The sequence below is a fragment of the Cyprinodon variegatus genome, unplaced genomic scaffold (assembly GCF_000732505.1).
Source record: "Cyprinodon variegatus isolate N-32 unplaced genomic scaffold, C_variegatus-1.0 Scaffold48, whole genome shotgun sequence".
Taxonomy (NCBI): Eukaryota; Metazoa; Chordata; class Actinopteri; order Cyprinodontiformes; family Cyprinodontidae; genus Cyprinodon; species Cyprinodon variegatus.
The window spans coordinates 1254293-1277562 of NW_015150501.1; the positions used below are offsets into that span (position 1 = coordinate 1254293).

General features: G+C 35.5%; 1 protein-coding gene and 1 long non-coding RNA gene across 2 annotated transcripts in view; both read left to right on the forward strand.

Moving 5' to 3' along the window:
- Window positions 1–109: 109 nt before the first annotated feature.
- LOC107082159 lies at window positions 110–7366 on the forward strand. Its single transcript, XM_015370688.1, has 9 exons — window positions 110–263; window positions 1817–1860; window positions 4357–4515; window positions 4605–4742; window positions 5868–6104; window positions 6211–6285; window positions 6366–6511; window positions 6609–6676; window positions 6857–7366. Exons 2-9 carry the CDS (start codon window positions 1833–1835, stop codon window positions 6939–6941), a joined length of 936 nt encoding a protein of 311 aa, XP_015226174.1. The 5' UTR covers window positions 110–263; window positions 1817–1832; the 3' UTR covers window positions 6942–7366.
- A 2240-nt stretch (window positions 7367–9606) lies between these two features.
- Window positions 9607–23270, forward strand: part of LOC107082161 — a 21448-nt gene continuing 7784 nt past the window's right edge. Inside the window, exon 1 of the long non-coding RNA XR_001481124.1 lies at window positions 9607–9824. This is a non-coding gene — a long non-coding RNA (uncharacterized LOC107082161). The remainder of the gene's footprint in view (window positions 9825–23270) is intronic.

Here is a 23270-nt window from a genome sequence, read left to right on the forward strand (position 1 = left end):
GAGTTCCTTGAGAACTGTTTAAAAAAAAAGATGCCAGGCCTCGATTGCAAGAAAAAACAGGCGTAAGTAGCAAACCCACAAGAGGTGGAGGTTTAGATTGGCCTACAACTTTCCAAGTGTGGCTTTCTTTTCAGAGCTCTTCCGCCTTATACGCTCTTTGCATCATTGCACATTTGTTTCGATGAGCTGAATTTCTGGGAGGATAAAGAGGTTCTTACCCTGAACAACTGCATTAAAGACGAAACGCCAAACTTTGAATTAAGGTGAGATGTGATGAGAATTTTTTTATTTTCCTGCTTTAAAAAAAATACTAAACTGAATATTTTTGTGTTCATACTGTTTTATTCAGTTGCGCTTTTGAAGATAAATGGAAATGATCCCTTTTTATGTTCAGGAGTTTCTTAATTTTGTTATTGGTCAGTATAAAATGCGCTTAAATGTTTTGAGGGCTTCTGCTTTACTCGTCCATTTAGTTTTTGCTAAATCCCTAAATAATTGATGATTGTTCGTTTTTAACTCCAACTGATCAAATAATAATTTTATGCAAAGTGAAGATGATAAATTTTTTTTTTATGCTTTCAATCTCCAAAAAGTATGTCCCCATGCCCAAAAATAGTCTCTGAAGGCCTTCGAGTTATGAAATATTGAAGAACTAAGCTTAGAGCAGGGGTAAAAACTGAGAGTTTTAATGCATTTTGTTTATAGTAAAATTGTTTAAAACATACTTGGAGTTGATGGCGTTTCCGTGCCGGAAGCATGTTTTAAATGCATCTCCACTCCTTTGAAATTCTGTAAATTATCCCGTATAGTTGAGAAACAGAGCCTACCAACAATCTGGGATCAGGTCTCAGACTGCAGACAGGGAAGGTCAGCATTTTTAAGCAAGAACAGATCAGATGGGATGGCATTAAATGCAATGCAATCTCTGTTAACAGGAAGCGTTTACAGAGGAAGACATTTTGTGTAGCTGTACAAGAGCCCTTCACTGCACTGTTAGTAGATGAAGTACTAAAGAACAATGGCAATATTACACTGTGACTTAAGGAATACAGTCACATTCCTATAAAGAATATTAATATCACAAGTTTTTTAAAGAAAAGTTGAAAGAACATTGTTAAAGTAGGTCTGGTAGATTAGAGCAGGGTGTAATTAATTTAATTCAGTTTATATAGCTCCAATTCACAACACATCTCATTTCAAGGCACTTTACAGTCCACCAGATCATACGGTCAAATTGATTCAAAGTTTTATATCTAAGAAAACCAGTTGATTCATTGACCCGAATAAATCCCTCATACTAATTAGGGCCACTTGAATGAGAGGGATTACTAGTCAATGAGTCGATGCAATCAACAGGTTTTCCTTAGATAGAAAACTTTGAATCAATTTGACTGTATGATCTGGTGGAATTGCCTTTGTGAAGTGCCTTCAGATGACGTGTTGTGAATTGGTGCTATAGAAATAAACTGAGTTGATTTGAGGTGAATTTATTTTAAGGCAAAGTGTATTTATATAGGTTGATCTTTTTTCTTTTATTGTGATTATCCCACTGTGTTTCAACAAAACTTCTGCAACGCTACTTTTTAAAATTTTTTTTTTTTTTTTTTTTTAGACCATGTAGCTGAAATATTCTGCTTAGTAGGGAATGATGTCATATGATCTATTGCAGGAAAAAAAGGAACAGAAATACTTAGAAAGGAGCTTGGTAGTTAGGAATCATATCTGGAAAGGGCATTCAAACACGCATTGTGTTGAAAATTTGAAAACAGGTGTTTACTTTAACACTCTGAAATACTGCATTTTTTTCTGTGTTAAGACAACCAGCCTATAGAATGAAGACGGTCATCTTGTTTGGTCTGGGTGAGTAAATTTACTTTGACAAATATCTTCCTGAGACTCTGAATGTTTATTTGTGTCCATCTTTTCCTGTTTAGCTTTGTCTTATCAAGCCCTACTGAACTTTTCAGAGGATATCCTGGCCTTTCCAATTATGCATCATGTGATAGATTTACATGTTCAAAGCCCAGTTTTTGCCCAATTAAAATGGTTGCAGCCACAGTTTATTTGCTATTTGTACCATGGTAAATAGATATATTAATTAAAATAATACGTTCTGAAAACAGTTTGATTTCACTTTTAAAGAAATAGCCATCAGGTCAATTTTAGTGTTTTTCATAACTTCACTTCGCTGTACGAAACAGAAGTGAAACAGAAAGGATTGTGTTCATGATAGTGGGTGGAGATTTTTTACTGTCAGATGGACAGAAATATGAGGAAGAGTATCGGTGTTTTGTAGCATAGCTGTAAAAATAACAGTATACTATATTTTAAATCAGTGCAAATGGATCATAACCAATAAGGTCAATAGGCTAGTTCTCAGAATATAGGTACGACTCATGAAACAGCAGACAGAGATTAGAACTTTGCAGTTGCGAGTGCCTTGTATTTATAGTAAGGACAATTAAATACATATTTACATCAGTGAAACATTCAAATGGCCATATAAAACTCGCAAAAGAGAGGAAAAAAAAAAAAAACAATAAAGAGAAACAACAAAATTAATGAATTCCACAATTAATGAACCTACATCCCTTGAGTTCATTCACCCCAAGGCTGGGGCTCGCCATCAACACCTGGCCAATGCTGTAGTTTGTATCTTACACAAACAGGTGTTTTTCCATCTCATCTCAGCTAAGTATTTAGCTCCTGCATCTCTGCTTCTCCCAACATCTCCTAATCTTTCATACTTCCCCACTCCAACTAGTATACCTGTGGTACATGTGACCCTGATACTCAACAGCAATTGGCTGTGTAGTAATGAGGGGATGGAAGTAAAAAAAAATACACAGATTTGATCACTGGGATCTTGCTCCATTTTCTATATATGTAACAGGAAATCACTGGGATTTACACCCGGGTTATAGTTTGGTCGATGAAGATGATAAAGCAGAAGAGGATGTAAGTGTAGAATAGGATGAAGGGACATACTTTGAGAGGAAGCAGGAACTTTGATACATTCTGTGGGTCAGGTCCTATCTGTATGATTTCTTCATCTCTAAATAGATGTGTTGAAATCAACAGTCACTCATACCAATGATTTTGTGTTTATTGGAGGAGTGGCGATGTTAGAGGTTATCCCAAAGAGTTTAGGGCATAGAGCTTGCAATCCTGCGGCCCTGGGTCTGTCCCCACTCCCACAGACTGCCATTCTGGGTCCCTGAGCAAGACCCTTAACCCCCGGTTGCTCCCCGTGTGCCCCACGATGGCAGCCTACTGCTCCCCAAGGGGATAGGTCAAATGCAGAGGTTCATTTCTCCAATGTGAGATCAATGAAGTTCAATTATTATTTTTTCTATAAACATAAAATGAAACCTGTTTTCTTAGCTTCCTGTTTATCAAGATTATCCTAAAGCCTGAATTCGGAATCCATTTCAATACTATTGACTGTATATTGATGAAAATAAATCTAAAATTTTTTAACTTTTACAAACCAGAGACTGCTACAAACATCAGGAGTGTCACTTAATACTATTAGAAAGGAAATCAAGATTTTCCTGGAAAATCACATAGCAAGTCTTGGCTAACCCAAGGTCAAAATGTTCTGAGCTAAAATACAAGCTAAAATAATAGAAGTGAAAACGACAAAGAATAGATTGAACAGGCTGAAAAACTCAAATTGTCACAGATTTGGATTTAACCGAAAAGAAAAAGAAGTTTGACATTCTTTGGAGAGTCAAATAATTGCTTAAAGATGTTAGGCAAGGTTGTCTCACCCTCCCAAGCAGGGCTGGACTTTTTTTTTTGCTCACCAGCCACTGTGGCTAGTGGTTTTATAAGCTAAAACCTGCTTGGGCTTTCCCCTAGCCACAGTTTTGTTGATTGCAAAAGATGTCTAATAGAATTTAAATCGACTATGCTGTGCTAAAGTTTACTTAAACTTTCAGAAATGTAGATGACAGTAAAGCAGAAGATTTATTTTAAAAGATAAAAAATACTTGGAAAAAAATGCAAGATATTTCTCTGCATTATCAAAAAAACACGCTTCCAGGATTATCATCTTTGGTTAAGGTTGTTCTAAAATATAAAAAAAAGTAATTTCTTTTTAAAAATTCAGTTGTCCATTGCAGTTTACAATCTATAAAATGAAAATAAAAATATATGTTAACAACAATGAATGGCAAGGTGTTCATTTTGGACTAAATATATAGGAAATCATTATCATTATAAAAAAAGGAATTGGTTGATATGTTTTGGAGTCTCAGGAGGATATACAGCATTATACATTTCTTCTGAAGCTTAAAGTGTTCATGTTTGATAAACTCTTGTCCTTTTTTAACCATCCACTCTTCTCCTCAGTGCTGGGAGCGCTCTCTGCTGCAGGAAAAGTTTTCTTTGCAGAAGTTAAGACGAAGGTTACCTTAGAGTGTGGTATCATAATCCCCAAACATCCCAAAAGACTGGAGTGGTTTAAGGGGAATGAACTGATATGGAGACAGGTTAAAATGCCTACTAAAGGTTAGTCATATCAAAGTGCTCTGAAACACATTGTTGAATCTGTAATCTTTTATGAAAGAGATAATTATTCTATATTTTTTCTATATTAGGAAAAAATGATCTTGCAAACAGGTCAAAGTTAAAAAATGGAGACCTGGATATCAACTCTGTAGAGGAAATCGATGCTGGACAGTTCCGTTGTGAAGTGGATGGCCAACGTTCTCAACACTCTCTGATTGTAGTGTCAGGTAAGCATATATCCAGAAAATTAATGAACCAACAGCTGGTAGACGTGCAAAAGGTTATTCATACATTAATATATTGAAAAGATTACAATTACAAATCAACAGGATGTCAAAGGTGAATATCACAATGTCAAACTTGTTTTTTAACCACGTTAACTTAACAAGGGAAATAATTACAATCTTTGGACATTATAGCATTTTAATGCTGCTGTCACCTATGCAATGTTATTAATTGATTGTAATTTTGGTATAAGTTGCATTATTCTAAAATCATAAAGTCACTGTTAATGTTCACATTATATAATTTCCTAAAACTATTGGGCCAAAATGAACAAAATTCTGCCCACCTTTGGTCTATTCAGACCCAATCACACATGTGGTAATTTTAAATCGATAGAGAAAAAGCATGAACACAAAAAAAACTTTTTTTCAAATAAGTCTCATCTTTTGCCACCCAAGTAGAGTTTCATGAAAAGAAAAAAAAAACAATCCTGACAACAGTAAAAAAAAAAAAAAAAAAAAAGTGTTGTAACTATAGAAACTTCAAACAAGTTGCAGTAAAAATGTGCCTGACTGCTCAGGTTAAAAATCCAGTGTTATCTTATAATATGATCTAATTAAATATAGTTATACATTTAAGAGATGTATTAGCAGAATGTGACTTTTATCCCTAGATGGTGATGCAATAGTTAATTCTGCATTTGGCGTGGCGTTTTAAGAATCACACTCAATCTACAGGCACTTCTAGATGCACCATATATCATCTCATCCAGAATAATATTAATATTAACGGTTAGAGCAGTACGCTTTTGGTCTGAGAAGGTTGCAAGTACCCGGTTCGATCCCCACAGCCTCTACTCTGGGTCCCTGAGAAAGACCCTTAACCCCACACTGCTCCCCGGACACCGCACACTGGCAGCCCACTGCTCCCCAAGGGGATGGGTTAAATGCAGAGGTGAATTTCCCCAGACTGAGATCAATAAAGTTCCATTATTATTATTGTTAAATGTGTTTTTTTAACATTTATTTATATATGGACCAAAAAGGAAATGGTGTATCAACAGCTTCTCTGTTTTTCTTATTTAATTCTCACTGTATCTCCTTTATTTTTTCTTATCTCTGTACCAGTTTCGGTCGATCCCTCTGGCACTCTCCTGTTTGGCACAAGAGCTACCTTGGAGTGTCTGGTTAAGGAGGACCCTGGGACCACTGCTAGTGTCCAATGGCGTAAACCCGATGGTTTGGTCCACCCCAATGGAAAAGTTGTTCTAAAATCTGTTGCTTTATCAGATAAAGGGACCTGGCAGTGCAAAGTGTCTTTAAATGGGAAGACTTTTGAGAAAAATGTAACCATTAACGTTAACGGTAGGATGCCACCTTTAAATTATTAAGCTGGATTTAACATTTTCTTCACATCAAAATAAATCTCTATCCAATAAAGAAAATAATGTTGTGTTATATTTGTTTCTAGTACCTAGACCTACAACTCCTGCAGCAAATGGAAATCAAAATTCCCCAGATTCAAAGAATGGGGGGGATTCAAGTTGTAAGGGCTTTGCTTATTACTTATTCAACCCTTTCTATTTTTTAAATTCAAACTGTAGTCTGACGTCTTTGTTTGACCAGGCGTGGGCTGTGATGAGCCTGGAGACCAGCCTCATCTGCTGGGCCTCATATGGTGGGTTTGGGTCGCAATTGGAGCTGGAAGCCTTGTTGTTATCATCCTGATCATCGTGGTGGTCGTCATGTACAAGAGGAACAAGAGAAGAAAGGTAAACATCCAGAATCAGTTCAACACTTTCTTTTTTTTTCAGGCAGGTGAAATAAAGGCAATAAAAGATAAATCTCTATTTTTTCTAATTTGTATAGAGAAAATTTCTAAGGATGAAGAAGGCCCAACTCTCACAGAATCCCAAGGAGTACTGCCAGTGTGTTCGGTAAATGTCTATCTTTGAATACATCCCCCTACCCCTGTCTCCATTAATCTCCTTCTGCTTTTCTAATAGACTTCTTATTTTATACTAAATGACCTTCGCTTTTCTCCTTTCCTTTTACCGAGCGCTTCATTATTGTGCCGTAATTAGTGTGAAAACTTCTCTTTACTCTCTTTATCACAGCCAAACAGCTGCACCAAAGCCGCAGCAAGGACGCCGGAGAGAGAAGCCGTCAGCTCTGTCGCTTCAACCTCTGCTTAAGGACTGACATGAAAGAGGGAGGAAGGAGAGATAGAGAGAAGGAGGGAGGGGAGATGGAGATAAAGAGAGGAGAACAGAGAGTGAATGTGCTTTGAATGTGAATGAGCATCTAAATGAAAAATATAATCAAATGTAACGCTGTCAGCACTTTGAGCTTTTTCAGCAAATACTGTATAGGCAATGATCTTTCTAAACATCCTGTGCTGTCTTCATGTTTTTTTTTTTTTAAAACCTCCATCTTTATCCCTCTTTACCCAGCCCTGACGCAGTCTTGCTTGTTTCTGTTTCTAAAACCTGAAGCATCGAAGTTCAAACATCAGAGTTTAAGAAGCTCCAACTCCTCCATGCTCATCCGCTTCGTTTTTTTCATTTGCAATGTGTGTTAGTCTAGTATGTAAAAGTGATATCCCCTTCTGTTTTTGCTGTAAATAAACACATTAAAGTTTTGATTCAACCTATGTTTATTTTCTTTAATTTCCAATCAATAAATCTGGTGGATATCCAGATGATTCACTTTTTTTATCCTTGCAGCTCAACCAGGACTCCCTTACCAGGCAGATAAAATCACAATATCACACATCAGTACACACGACACAGCCAGCTGATTGCACACTGTTTTGTGTGTCTAGTCAGTGTGTTGATGCATGAAAGTTATGTAGCAGTTTAATCAATGGGAAACGGCCAGGGAGCTGTATGCTAAAGACATATTTATTGTATCGCACAAAACTAATAACAGACAGCCATAAATACTTGAAGCACTGGCAACAAATGTGAGTAAAAATTTCCACTTTTTAAGCCTGTGTCGTAATTTTTTTGTGTCACAAGCACTGCCATTAGTTTCTTGCAGAGGTTGTTTCTCGTTGAAAAGTTGGGAGGCTAAAGCTTCTCTGTAAATTTCATAAAATATGCATTGTCAAACTTCTTAAATGTAGTCATTAAATTGCATTACATATGTGCTAAAATGCATCTAATTTCATGAGTATGTTGGACATTAATCAGCTGTTTATTCTGCTCTGGAGCAGCAGGACGCTGCCTCTCACTCTCTATAAGAAATCCTTGATCGGGTTTAAGCCTCGGCCTATTAAGTTAGCAGCAGGGAAGTAGAGCCCTGATTGGATAAGAAGCCAAAATACATAATTTCCATTGAGGCTCAGCCTCTAAGGGGGTCTTTGGAGCAGGGGCGGGTCGTGAAGCTGGCTGCTCGATGCTGATTGGTAAACATACTTGAAGATTTTTGACAGAAGGTGACCAGATAGTGAGGAGGTTTTCCTCATGAGTCAAAAGGGAAAAGTGATCATTCAGTCAGAGCAGTCATCTTGAGTCGAACTCTTGCTAGGGTTTCTGGAATTTAATATTTCAGTGTGCTTTATGTGTTTCAACATTTAATAATGCAATACGTGATGTTTGGATTTAATTAACACTATTCAGCCTCTCCTTTTTTAGCATCCGTCACTGATCCCTTGGACGTAGAGTTCATCAGAGCTTCGCTGGCTGCTCCTCTACCTAGTGTTTTTGGATCCCTCACAGGGGCCTGAATTGGGTTTAAGTATAGGGACATGATTTTCCTCTAGTTTCCTTAGCAGGACACAATGTTCCTGTCCTTTTTTGTTCTGGAACATTGAGTTAAAATCCTTTCCTGCTGCAGTTTCTGAACAACATTCTCACAATACATGTTGATAATTCTTGTTCCCGTGATGAACTGTAGCTCCCCACAGACAGAAGCACTGTGCAGCCTGAAGCATAGCACTCTAACCACCACGCTTGACTGTAGGCAAGACACAATTCTTTTTGTACTCCTTTGCTAATAGCCACCACTCCAGCTGACACCATCTGCTTCATCTTTAGAATAGGCTTCCTTCTAGGATAACAGCCATCCTGATCAATACCATACTCTTTGTTTGTGGGCGGGGCATGGACAGAGCATCTACAGACAGAATCTCCACCCCTTCAACCTCTGCAGCAATGCTGGATCCACTCATATGTCTATTTTCAAAAGGCAACCTCTAAACATGATGCTGAGGATGTGCACTCTGCGTCTCCGTTCCACCATATTCTGAGTGGAAGCTGCCTTTTCAAACCGCTGTATGCTCCCAGCGCTACAGTTCACTCTTGTATAGCTTAAGTCGTCTTTATGCAGAACAACAACTCTTTTCTTTAGATCTGTAGAGAGTTTTTTGCCATGAGATGCCATGTTGAGTTTTAAGCATGATAGAATGAGAGCAATATCACTTCTATCATTATCTTCATTTGAAGGGAATAAAAATTCATGTTGTTGTACAACCTGTACACAGCATACTCTAGAATTTACTCATATCTGTTGTGGTCAGCCATGAAAAAATATATAGTATATTGCTTTAAAGTATTCCACAATTAAAACACATTGAATGTGAAAGATTTTGGAATAAAATGTTACATGAGATCCTTTTTTGGAGCTTCAAACAATAATGTAACTCTCTTTGAGAAAGAAGCTGTAAACTGGGCTTGTATTGGTTACAGAGTTCTGAAATTCCCACAACTGGTGCATTACGACACAGGTGTTGACCCCAGTGCAACTCTACATGCAATAAAACACCTGTTAACACACACACACACACACACCAACAACAGTGACATACATACTACAGAGTGAAAAGATAATATCTTTCACAAAAATGCAAACCTGTTTTATTGGCAAAGGAGTTTCTTACAGCTTTTATTTCCTTTCTAAATTTTGTTTAATCCTAATTTAGTCCTAATCTAGTGATCCATTTTTCTCATAACAGTAAGGAGAGGATCATAGAGATGTCTGACTTCCTGTGTGTGTGTAACTGTGTATGAACGAGACGGTGTCACAGCGTAGAAGCTGCCAAATGTCAAAGCTGAACTCATTGCTGTACTGAGAACATCACAAGTGAGTAACTCCCAAATATTCTCTCCTCACTTAAAACTTTATTACCAGACAATAGACAATATAAACATGTATTTTATTTATGCTGCTGGACGAGATAAAAGTCAGGGAAATATGAAAGATTTAAGATACCTCTACGAACAAGAGTAGCAGACGCGACCAGTGATCAGCTCCTACAGCAAAGCAGTTAGTTTAAATATTTCAGTCTGTTGTAACCTAAGCCTTATTTTATTGTCTAATTCATGTATTTATGCATCAATTGTTTTGTTTAGAGACAGACTTTGTTGTTATTAATCTAAAAAAATAACTCCATAATACAAATAGGAAGAAGAAACATAAAGAAGCAGTTAACAGTTTGCGTTTATTATCATTACCTGATTAAGGAAATAAAATAATTCACAGGTTTGATAAGTTATTTCTGATTATTACTGGACTTTACAGCTTAAGTCTATAACACCAATTTTAACAATGCTTCCCTGAAATTTAATTTCCGAGTATCTCTATATTGTTAAGCTAACATTTACCCAAGAAGCTCTTCAAAATGTCAAATCCTACATGCCAAAAATAGACAAACCTACTCGTCTTTACATTAAAAGATCAGAACTTATGCAATGGCTGCTGGAACGTGAATATTTTGCAATCGTTGGTTTAAAAAGAAGATGCTAAATGTGTGCTAATCCTCCTCCAACATACCATATATGAAGGTATACATGTTATGCATATTTGATTTTTTTTTTTTTAAGTACAGTGGTTCAGGAGGAAGATGCTGATAAATATGATTTTAGTTTTTTTTAGGTTTAGCTGTTGCTAATATGAAGCCTGACTACTGTAATAAATGGAAATGTTTTTAATATTTCAAATAAGAAAAAGTTTATTTTAATTTGTTAAACATATTAAATGAAAACTAACTCCAGATCTGAGAAGCACATTTACTGAAGCAGACAGCAGAATATTCTTGTATTTCTCGGATGAGCAATGAGTTATAACTGATATTATTATCCTAATGATATTCTTGACAAAGCGTGCCCATAATGCCTCCCCTTGGCTCCATGTGCGAAAGCAATAAGATCAGACATTTATTATACAAGGCTTAATTTGGGTAATTTATGACACTAATAGGGTCCTTTGGTTCACAGAGAAAATTAACAAGTTACTGTTTGGGTTTTATCGTAAAACGCTGGATGTTTGGAGCTTTTCTGTCTGACTGCTGGGAAGATTTAATAAGAATAAATTTGATATGCACAAAGTCAATGTTTTCAGTGGAGAGAAAGCATCGATGCAGGGCTGAGACCAGAAGTTTGATGTGAAAAACACCTTAAACTTTAGTTTACGTGTTAACGACAGGCTAACATAAAACATATTTTAGCTTTTATCCAATCTGACAAAAATTATTTAAACGAAACCTGGTTACAGCATCAAAATACAAGCTTTCCTATCAAAAGTAATCTTTTAATATGCATTTTTCTCCATTATTTTGTATTTTAATGGTTTTCAGCAATGTATTTTAAAATTGAAAGCTACAGAAATGGAACCATACTTGTTTAGCTCCAGAGCTTTAAAACGAAGCATGTTTTTAAGTTAAAGTGCAAAAATAAATTAGAAAACATTGATCAATTCCTCCCATATATTATTGATTAAGAAGACTAGTTATATCAGAACAGAATATAAAATGCCTTTATTTCCCACAATGGGCACTCCGGTGTTTACAGCAGCAAAACAATTATAGAAAAAAATGGTCACACAAATATGGACATTAGAAAAGTGTATAAAAATGACATAATAGTGAAGAATTAAAAGATAAATAATAAAATATTTTACTGTAAAGTGTTTTAACATTATAAGAACTGTGTACCTGGAGAATAAATAACTGATATACAGTTATTGATACAGCTAATAATCACACTCCCACAAAAATATTTAGAGAGAGGAGGACCGGGATGGTAAAAATAGACTTTCCTGTATTGATGACGTTTTGGATAACTTCTGGTAATATAAATGCAACGTTAACAGTTGTTGTTTGATACCTAAAAAAAAATACACTGGATTTTTTTTTTTTTACTCTTACCTCTTGGGTTTTGTGGCTGTTGGCTGGAGCTTCTAATTAAAAATATAAAACTTATGTGTGAAATATTGACCAATTTTTGCTTTATTTTCTCCAATTTGATGTGGTGTGGAAAACATTCCTGAACACAAAAAGATAATTATGAGAGGTGAAATAGTACCAAAATAACATGTCTTGTTGTGACATTTTCAACCAAGAGAAACTTCTTCTTTCCTTTCTGTTATATAGATAAAATGTAGTAATTGTCTTTATTCCTGCTCTACAACTGATGCAAAGACAGTGATCTTTAGAGGTACTGCTGGAATTCTATCCCACAAAATATTCAGTATACTGTTTAAACTGGATCATCCAGCTTCGATTAACAACATTAATGATTTTGTGATAAAACAAATCAAGTTTTACCACATATAATCAACTTCAAATGTGTTTTGTCTTCTTGCAATTAATAAACTAAAACTACCTGCTGATGATCTATTACCATGGTAAACAAATCAAACATATACAAGGAAAACAAAGACAGGTTTTCACCACATTCTTTCCATAGTAGTTGCGTCAATAAGCTGTAGTTTCTCCCTTTGCTTTCTCCTCTCTTTGAATAATCACTCAGATTCTCAGATTATATTAAGACAACATTTATTTTCCAACACTGAGAGCATAAATCCTCTATCGTAGAGTTTGCTTGATTATAATTTCATAGATTAGGTTCTCAGTGTCTTGTTCTGCCCTTCTGCTCCGCTTGTCATGACTGTTGGATAAGATCTGGACATAAAAAATATGCTTATTTATCTTCTTCAAATAAATAAATTATTATCAAGAAACCTAATTTAGTGATAAATAGGCTTATTGTGAAAACTTTAACTTTACTATAATTAAAAAGAAAACACTAGATCCAATTGGAAAAGTAAAATTTTTACTTGTGCTCATGTGAGAATTGAGGAAACAAAATTTTTTATCATTTTTGTAAAATCATAATAAATCAGTGTGTGTTTTTTTTTTTTTAGCTTTGTGGAGCTAAGCTAATTGGGGATACTTTGTTTCCCGACATTCAGGCTTTATTTAAGTTGTTTTAGAAATCTTTAGAAATCATGAAATATCTTCAGTGGTGACCCGTACGGACTACAAATGGGTCAGGTTTAACGCTGTAAAGATAGACAGGATTAAAAAAATAATAATTTTACACAATGTACCACATTATCGCCTCCATTATGGAAGGAAATATATATGTTGCAAAATGGAGAAGAATATTCTAACAGCGTAAAAAGAATGAGGCTTTGACTAATCTGCTTGAAAAAATACATTTCTGCTTTCCTCCATGGGGCCTTTGATCAATTAGAAGCCATATAAATGCCCAGTGTTGGGTCTTATAATATAATGCAGTACTTTGGGTGAGCAATGTGAAACATTTTGGGCCCAAGTCTTGTGATACAATATTTGCTACCAGATCCTGTTTGAAGACAGAACAGCTTCACCTATCTTCATAAGACGGATAAAAAAAAAAAAAAGGTATTGATTCTTTTTAAGAGATGATGTTCAAAGGAATGCTTGTTTTCTTACGGTCGATGCGGCGTAAGAAGAGATTGTGTTTTTTGCTAGCAAAATACCTTGGGATGTTGATAGTCTGTGATAAAATGAAGATGAAGCATTTTTTGCTTTATAATTGTGACGCAGTCCTGCAGGCAGCTTTGTCCTCATGATGTCTTTAGCAGGTCTACAGCTGCCTTACTTGTTTTAGCTTCAGCCTGCTGGCTGTCTTATGTCAGTTTGTGTGTTATCTGCGTTTAGAACAAGAGGCTCCTAATTTTTCTAAAATTTTAGTGATTGCTTTGTTGCTTATCAACTTATTGCTCTTAATCCTAAAGAAAAACAGTTGTTCTTGGTAAACTCTTGGTTTTCTGCCTGATTAAAGTGACACTGCTTTGGTTATGTAGCATTTTAAAGAACAGAAAGTCATTAAATTTTTCTATTTCCTCTTACTGGAGTCTAAATCATCATTTCTGCCAACATTTGTGTCTATTGTGGAGTCTTAACGAGTGTTTTCTTCTTCTCTGCAGGCGATTACCAAGCAGAGTTTCCCTGTTATGAGAATATAACTGTCTGTTCACTGGGGGTGTTCTCATATGAGAAAATAGGATTCCCTTTTCATAGATTCATAATAACCTGCATTACTCAGTTCCCATTTTCATTGTCTTGCACAGATGAACATGCTCACACGTTCAGGCATTCAAAGCGAAACTGAAATTCATAACCTGGTGTTCATCCCTCCTTCATGTGTTTCCATTTTAAAGTTTTCTTTTCAACCAGGAGCTGAAGCAGATCCACAAATGTGATTTTGCTTGCTTTTACTCTACCCTAAAACAACCGTTGCAGGAAACCCCTGCAAAAAAATTTGTGTCACATTCACGTTTGCAGTCGAAAAGTGTTGGTATGGGAGTTTTCAGTGCAGAAAAACGACCTAACAACCTGTCAGCTGGGCCTGAGGCTGCAGGTGCAAACTGAACCTCAGGATAAAGGATTTAAAGACTTTTAAACTGTGTGTAAAAAAGATCATGCGTGAGGTGATTTCCCTCCCTGTAAACTCCCCTCATATGTAGCGGCAGGCCCACGTAGGTTTCAGATTTAAATAAACTTCAGATTGTAATCAGACTTCAGGCTTTATCTGAGCAAATCATTTCAATGAGGTTTCATCAACTGTGCTGATATTACAGCTATCTATCTCTAAACTGTGGCATGTTTGTTTTTTTAGCTTTAGTGCTTGGGTGCGATGGTTAGACTGGTCTGTTTATCCAGTATGTGTCACATGTCTGTTTCAGACCACTTGCAGGGCTGCATCTGTCACCTATGTTTACCCATAAATCATGAAAGACGTATTTTACTTCGTTATACCTTAGGTCTTCCGATGTACCTTGAATCAAGTTTTTTTTTTTTTCCAGCTTTTTAAAATGTTTTTACTGTCATTATACTGTCACAAGTACAGAGCAATGAAATTCACTCTCTGCATTTAACCCATCCCCTTTGGGAGCAGTGGGCTGCCATTGTGCAGCGCCCGGGGAGATTTTAAACATTGTTGAAGAAATCAAAGAGCTGCATGCTGAATTATTTAAATATGCATTTTTTGTTTTCCATGATATTACAGTGAATTTGTGTTTTATGTGAGAGATTTATTCAGTCATGTTTTTGAGACTCGGGGTAGGCAGGCTTCTTTTTTCTGCCACACTGAAGGTCAGGCACAACAGCTGGTTTTTTGGCAGCTGCTGAGGAGAGTCTCCTCCCAAATGGTATCAAAAACTTTTTTGGATTTCTTTTGTACTTAAGTATACTGGCATTGTTCTCTCTTAAAACTATTGTCATAATATCTGCACAAATGGAGTCCACACTGAAAAAAATGATGTATCTGTTGGGACGACACATTTGTGTTGAATTCGACAAAATTACTGTGATAATAATATGATACGATTAAAGTATTAAAACAAACGTGTTACTTCAAACAGCTACAGTGTTAAATACTTTTATTTATTTCCAAATAAACTCTTCAACTGTACATTAACAAATGAACGGTAAAATTATACTGTTATATGCAAGCTTGCTTAAATCTCAACCATTAATTTTAAAAAACAAAGTAGATTATCTTCTGGCTAAATTAAAACTATGTTTACATTTCTGTCAGTTGTTTAAGAATGCCTGCTTTTGAAAACAATCTACGAAGCCTACAGTTTACTAGAAGCATTGATCTACTGATCAGCTGAATTTAACGCAAATGCAAAACAATGCAGTGAAAAACACAATAAGTATATCCTGATTAACCATGCAGATATTTAAGATTAAGGTGATGTTATTCATGCCTAAAATAAAAAATTTTGCCAAGGAAAGAGGATTTTTTTTTTTTTTTTTTATTCAACCCCTTTCTTTCCCCTCCTTTCCATTGCTTAAAGCTGCAATAATTCATGGGTAATGCGAGCATTGCTTAAAGCATTTGGGTCTATACTACCTGCTGCAGCTCCTGCCTCTGATTTAAAGTACCAATGCTTTGTGCATTAGCTTCCCTAGCAGTGTAATAATATCACAATTTATTTTAAGACAAAAAGCTAAATTAGTAAGTCTCAATAATAAGTGATCTTCATTAAGACTCATTTATCAATTAATGTTTGACAAACATTTCTAACCAAATAATGTCAGTTTAAGCAACTTACAGTATGAGTCATGATAGGCTGATTTGTTACTTAAAAAAAAAATCTTGATTATTGTCATCATTAAGGAATTATTCATATCCTTTTTCGAATAAAACAATTTACCTTTGATTTTCCACTGCAGGGACATCCAGTAATGGTGGTAACTTCAGTATTCTTTACTGGCAGGTTCAAGGTTTAAAAACAAAGTTGTATGTGTATGAAATTGTTTGAATAGAACAACAAATAGAGCGTAGAAAGCAACACAAGATGTGTTTGCTTCATGATAACATAAAATGGCCTAAAAAAAACAAACACATTTGTTTTAAAACTCTTCAAATCAGCAACACCCTGAAAAAGGCTTTACTCTCATTTTGCAAGATTGATACAATAAACTGGACTGATTTGTTTTATCACAGCGCTCCTTAAATAATTCTATTTTTCGATGACAGTTTGGCAAACATCCTTCCTTTTTAAACTTGCTTATCAGTGTGCAGAATATACGCAGTCAGAAAAAGGCCTTTCTAATTTGCTGGTTGAACTAAGCTTTGCCGTCTCTTCTCAGATGGTTTACGGCTTAGAAAGACATATTCCTCTGAGCTGAAATGATAGAAGGAACTTTCAGCACAGCTTATGGTGAACACGTCTCATATTAATTTATTACAGTAATATTGAAAATTTTATCCATTTCAGGAACTCAGCTTTTCAAATTATAGCATAGAATAATTATGCAAAGTTTATTTAATGGTGAGGAGGATATTCTGCTGTTAGCAAATGAAATAGAAAACTTAAGATTAGAATATTATTATATACCTATAATAAGCATGCTAAATGAAGGAATCTGGATTAAGGACTGGTATGTTTTATGCCTGCTGTTACTTTAAAAGGCAGTTTTAATCTGACAAACTAACCTTACTGCAATTCTTATTCTAATTTACTTAATACAACTGTATGATACATAAATCATACAATAGATAATAATTTAAGAGTTACAACATGTACTTTTATGGCTGTGGATGCAGTATGTAGAAGTGTGCATTTAATAATGAGTGAATACATTTTTTTTAAACAAGTTTGTTTCTGATTAATCGACCATCTCTCAAAATAAACTTCAGATATGTAACCGTTATATTCATTTTGCAAAAAATAATAATTGTGCAAAAATGGGACATAAAGAATAATTTAAACCTTTTTTCATTTTTGTTTATCTTTGAACCTTTCCACTGAGGATTTTGTCGTAAATGATGAACTCGAGTGTTTGAGTGTGAAAAATCATCTTTCTGTTCCCATAATCTTTGATTGCTTTAAACCCAAATTTGACTGAAGTATGAATAATTTTGAGCTTATCTGCAAATCATTCTTAATTTGTTTGATGTTGTGTAATTGTGGTTTCCAGGGTTTCCACTACCTATCCTTCTTCTCATGTTTGTGCCTGGAATAAGTGCAGTCCCTGCCTTCTTTGTAGCTGAATCTGATTTGGTTTATTTTGAATTTAGATTTAAGTCAAACAGGAGGAACTTGGCACGTATATATTATTTTCTTTTATGGAAGAAACCTGATATGACACTGTTAGAAAACCTGGCCCACCATTCAGTTTGCTAAGGTTGTCAGGACAGAACACATATCAAAAATATTTCGCTCAAAGTTATTTTTATTTTCCAATAATTTATTGGTAATAGTGTTAAGTTAAGTGGCAGGTTGTAGAGGACCCAAATGCAGAGACAGACGATGAGCTGGATTCTAGCCGATTTAATAATTAGAGTGGTAGCAACAAAAGCATAAATCCAGAAATAACAAACCAAAGGGGAAAACAGAGCTTAAGGAGGGAATGTAGAGAATCCAGCAGGGAGCGACTGCAGAGGAGGAGGATATTTGGCAAACAGATCAATGACAGGACTAATCAACTTTTTTCTGGACAGAGTAGCTGTAAGGGAGCTAAGGGAAACGAGAAAGGCACAAGAGGGAAAGAGGGAAATATATCTAGAAAATAACTTAAATGACACTAAAGGCAAATGAAACTAGTGACTAGAAAACACAGAATGACATAACTGAAAACCCAAAGTAAAAACTTGAACACAACCTAAAATCCAGATCACCAGATCATGACAAACAGAGGACAGAATGGAGACACTTTGTCAAATATAAGAATTTAGACAATTAAATACTGCCTAATGTAGAAAGAAATTCAGATCTACTTCTGATAAATGGATAAAAAGTAAACCAGCATTCAGCAGCACCAGTTTAATTGAGCCATGGATTTTTACGCTCATGGTATGCCACTCTTACGTTATACATTCCTTGTATAAATTATTGACACAGAGAAATAAAAATATACTGGAATGTTTCTATTTTACGAGCAAACTTTTACAATATGAAAATGAATAGATGAGTAAATATCTTGATTGTTTACCTAATGTACTGTAGAAATCCTGCAGAACGTCAGTAGAACCAGCTTTCCATGGCAAACTAACGTCATCAATAACCTGTGTCATCATTAACCGATCACAGTTTAAAGGCAGAACGGAGGTTTCTGTCTTAACCACAGAACATGTGCTAAACTGGAAATGCTACGGGCCTGACTGAGATGTATAACTTTTAAATGAAGCCATTTTAAATTTGTGGTCTTAAAGAATCTGAACTGTGATGCTGGTGTGTCAAAATGTCTCTTAGCAGTTAAGTTAAATAAGCAAAATAGTTAGGCTCAAATCTTTTGCTATTAAAAAGCTTTTAGGATTTTAGTGAGGAACTGGGTCTTCTCCGTATTGATGGGGAACATATCAATGCAGATATCTTTTGCCATTTTTCTTTCCCTTTAAATAATTTCCATGTATCAAAAGTGAGGTGGATTAGATTCATTTCTGAATCCTTTTTGCTCATATAACACATTGCATCACAATCTTTGTTAGGGTTTATATTTGTCTTTATGTTTTCCTTGTTTATGTTGATTTCAGTCTTGCCTTATTATTTTATGTTAAGTTTTGTAGTTTATTCCTGGTCTCTGTTTAGTTTCCTCAATTTGTTTTTGTCCTCTGTTTCCTTGCAATTTAGTTCAGCTCTTCTTTATTAATTGGTCCTATTGGCTGAATCTGAATCAGGCCAGTCGGTAAGGATTCTTGAGCTAAATCAGAAGTGAGTAAGCAGTTGCCATAAGAAGTGATATGCAGTAAGGATGGAAGTAGTAAAAGGAATACAGTATGTTTCCTATCATAGTTAATTTGGCAAAGGGACCTCATGACATTCCTATGGGAAATAAATCCCTTTGACAGGACGTATAGGCACAGCTCACCTTGGTGTAACAAAAACACTTTGTTTTTTTCCTTTTTGATTTAATTTAATCTTTAATTGTCCTACCCTGCTCCCCAGATCCTTTCCTCTGATTGTTCCTCCTCAAAACGGTCATCTTTCAACAGGCAGTTTTTTGTTATCATCATGCTCATCCTCTTAGACCTCCAAGGCCAGGGGATTTCTGATATAATTATAAAATATCTATGAGTTTATGGCAGTGTTTATATTTTCATTCTTCTGCTCCAACGATGTTAAATAACTTTAAACCTATTGTGCTATATTCTCACAAGTAGAGACCTCAAGTATCCAAAAACTATAACCCCATGCCTAAAAACAGTCTTTGAAGGCCTTCCATTTATGAAATCTTTAAGAACTAAGATTACAGCTCGGGTAAAAACTGAGCATTTTAATGCATTTTATATATAGTAAAGTAGTTTTAAACATACTTGGTGGAGTTGATGGCATTTCCGTGCCGGAAGCATGTTTTAAATGCATCTCCACTCCTTTGAAATTCTGTAAATTATTCCTTATAGTTGAGCCTACCAACAATCTGGGATCAGAAGGTCTCAGACTGCAGAGAGGGAAGGTCAGCATTTTTAGGCAAGAGCAGATCAGATGGGATGGCATTAAATGCAAAGCAATCTCTGTTAACAGGAAGCGTTTACAGAGGAAGACATTTTGTTTAGCTGTACAAGAGCCCTTCACTGTTAATAGATGAAGTACTAAAGAACAATGACATTACACTGTCACGTAAGGAATACAGTCACATTCATATAAAGAATATTAACATTACAAGTTTTTTGGAAAAGTTTATGCGACCATTGTAGAATTAGGCCTGGTTGACTAGAGCAGAGTGTAATTAGAACGACTTGAATGTAAGGGATTACTTTCAAGTCAATGATTTGATGCAATCAGTTGGTTTTCCTTACAAAACTTTGAACCAATCTGACTGTATGATCTGGTGGAATTGTCTCTGTGCCTTGTGGTGACATCTGTTGTAGATTGGCGCTTTATAAATAAACTGAATTGACTTAATTGACAGACTGAAATTAAACTTTCCACATTTTGTAATTTTGCAAACTTCCATCTATTTATTTGGTGGGATTTTGTATAATAGGCCAACAAAACAATTGCACATAGCTGTGAAATGTGAGAAAAACGTCCAAAATATTTAAAAATGGAAATCTTAAAAAAGTTATGTTCATTTGTTTTCAGTCCCTTTACTCCCATAGTTCAACATTAAATGAATTTGTAAACCAAATTACTACACATTTAATCTTAGAATAAATTAAGCTGATAAGTTTTGTATTTTTTTTTTTTGGTAAACATTAGAGAACGTTTCAGAAGAGCTTTTTTGCAGTTTGGACACAGCAAGCATGTGAAAGAAAATCAGGTGAGACAAAAATTTTACTTTTTGCCTTACATATTAAATCTAAGGCAAAAAGTGATGTACATCACCATTAAAGGACAATACCTATGTTAAAACACGGCTGTGGCAGCATCATGATCTGGGGATGCATTTGCTAAGCAGGGAAAGGGAAGCTGTTCAGAGGAAATGGAAGATGGGTGGAGCCATATACGGGACAATCATAGAGGAAATTCAGATTCAGCAAACAGAGATCAAAGCATATTCAGGTGTTATAGTAACCCTGTCAAAGTTTAGACCAGAATCTGTGGCAAGACTTGAATGATGATGTTAACAGATGTTCTCTATCTAATATGACTGAATAGGGAAACATTTTAACCTCTTCTCGCACATTGGAAAATATTTGTTTATTTGGGTAGTTGCATAAAATCCTAACAAAAAAACAAAATAAAAATTTGTGATTGTAATATGACATATTTAGGAAAAAGTTGTATACTTTTAAAACCAAGGCACTTGCTTTAGTTTTGCATTACAACAAGCAATCCTCTAACCCTGCATATTCATTTCATATCCTGTTTGTCTTTTGACTGGATTTGTCTCCTTTACTGTAATCCTGTTGGTGTGTAACTGCGCAGTCTGTCACAAAAACAGAAAACCTTTATTTCAGTTCTGACTAAATGATCACTGATCAGCCTACAAACCAAAAATAACATCACAGATGAAGAAGAAATGAGTGGGAGAGACAGTAAACCCTTCTGCCCTCATCTACTGTTTCTCAAGAATGAGGTTTTAAAAAAGCTTGAATGAAGTTCCCCTTCGTTATGCAAAACTCAAAACTGTTTTCAGTCTTTGAGCAGAATGTCACTTGTCTCTGATTTTCTTTTCCGCTGACATTTTATGTATTGTTGAGACATCTAAAGTGTTGAAGAGAATAAGAGGTGTAACTCTTTTTCCACTGGGCCCACAGGAGCCTCCTGTGGTCTGTTCAACAGCATGTAGAAGCTTCAGCCTCAAATGGTTATTCTGAATCCTAAAAAGAAGAAAAAGTGATCGACCACTGAGGGAAACCCTTTGTGGGAGAAAACAGAGGATGAGCAGAGTGAAAAATGTGAATCACCCCTTGTCTCTTGATTGTGGCCCACACTGGGTCTTTCTTTCTTTCGGATAATGACACGATGTGATACATACACCCTCGTTAGGTGAGTGACTAACGAGGGAGTCCTCACTTTCAGGTGTTTTCCATCCAATTCACGAAATCACCAGAAACACATCCGCTTGGGGAGGAGGAGAACGCCTCGTCTCGTTTCACCGTTATCTTTAAACAGATTCATATCCAGATTTTCTTAAAAGAGGGCCAATATTTTCAGGAGAGGTGCTTCTAATCGGCAGCTTTTGCTGTGCAGAGGAAATGACAGAACTGTTTCATTTATGAGCTCTGAGGGAACAGAAGCAGGTGTGAAGCATTCATGAAGGCAGTACAGAGGCAAGCGCAGAAACCTCAGAGAGACACATGAGACGCGTATGAGATGTTTGTTTTGTCCTTGTTGTGGTTCCTGTCTCCAAACCACCTCAGCAGTGTGTTTCTGAAGCACCCGTCCCACTGATCTGATCACTTTAGCTGCCATACATGAAGAATACTCTTGCACTTAACATGACAACAATATAATATCATAAGCTGATGTTTTAATAGAGTAAAATGTATAGATATGTTTCTATTAAATACAGGTTTTCTGTTATGGTTACAATTATAAAATTAATGTGTGTGCAATGTGTTCCTTTTCCCAATTGCCCTGTCAGGTCTGTGTTTCTAAACAGTTTGTTTGGGAAATAACACTTGTTTCTGAGCAAATTTGTTTTTATTTGAGAAACTGGAGTCTTTGCAGTCAGTTTGCACACTAAATCACATAGAGGATGTGTCAAATAGATGTTTAAATCCAAATCAAGCTTCTATTTATATCATCTTAGCAACTTATACACCGTTCAGACTTTTTCTGGCCAATAACAATATCTGATTTTAAAGGGGAATATACTGCCTGAAATTAATTTTTGTTTTAAATTCTCTATCAAATAGAAGGTAGATTATCCTTATTGATGGTAAAGAGAGTGGATGCCGAAGTCTAGTCCTAATGATTTGCTCTCTCGACTTTTAGCAGCGTCATTTCTCTAGAAACTCTGTTTGCACTGTAGACATATATAAGCTGGAAAAATCAGAATTAAACAGAAGTAAAAAAAGAATAAAATCCAGCACTGTTCAATAAAAAGGAGACTTAAGTGACGATTTAAGTTTGTTCCACCAGCTCAGTAAGAGTTTTAAAGACTAAGTGACGCATGTCATGTTTGTGTTGCTGATCAAAGACTAAAGGAAAATTCTTGGCCAAGAAAACAGAAAATAATCAACAGAAAAAGCTTTAATCTGACAAACATGCAAAACCCTTTCTATGTTCTAGATCTACTATCATACAGGTTTAACAAATATCTGACTACCTCTTTTAATTTCATGCATCTATTGTTTGCTTTTTTAAATTACTTTCACATATATATATATATATATATATATATATATATATATATAT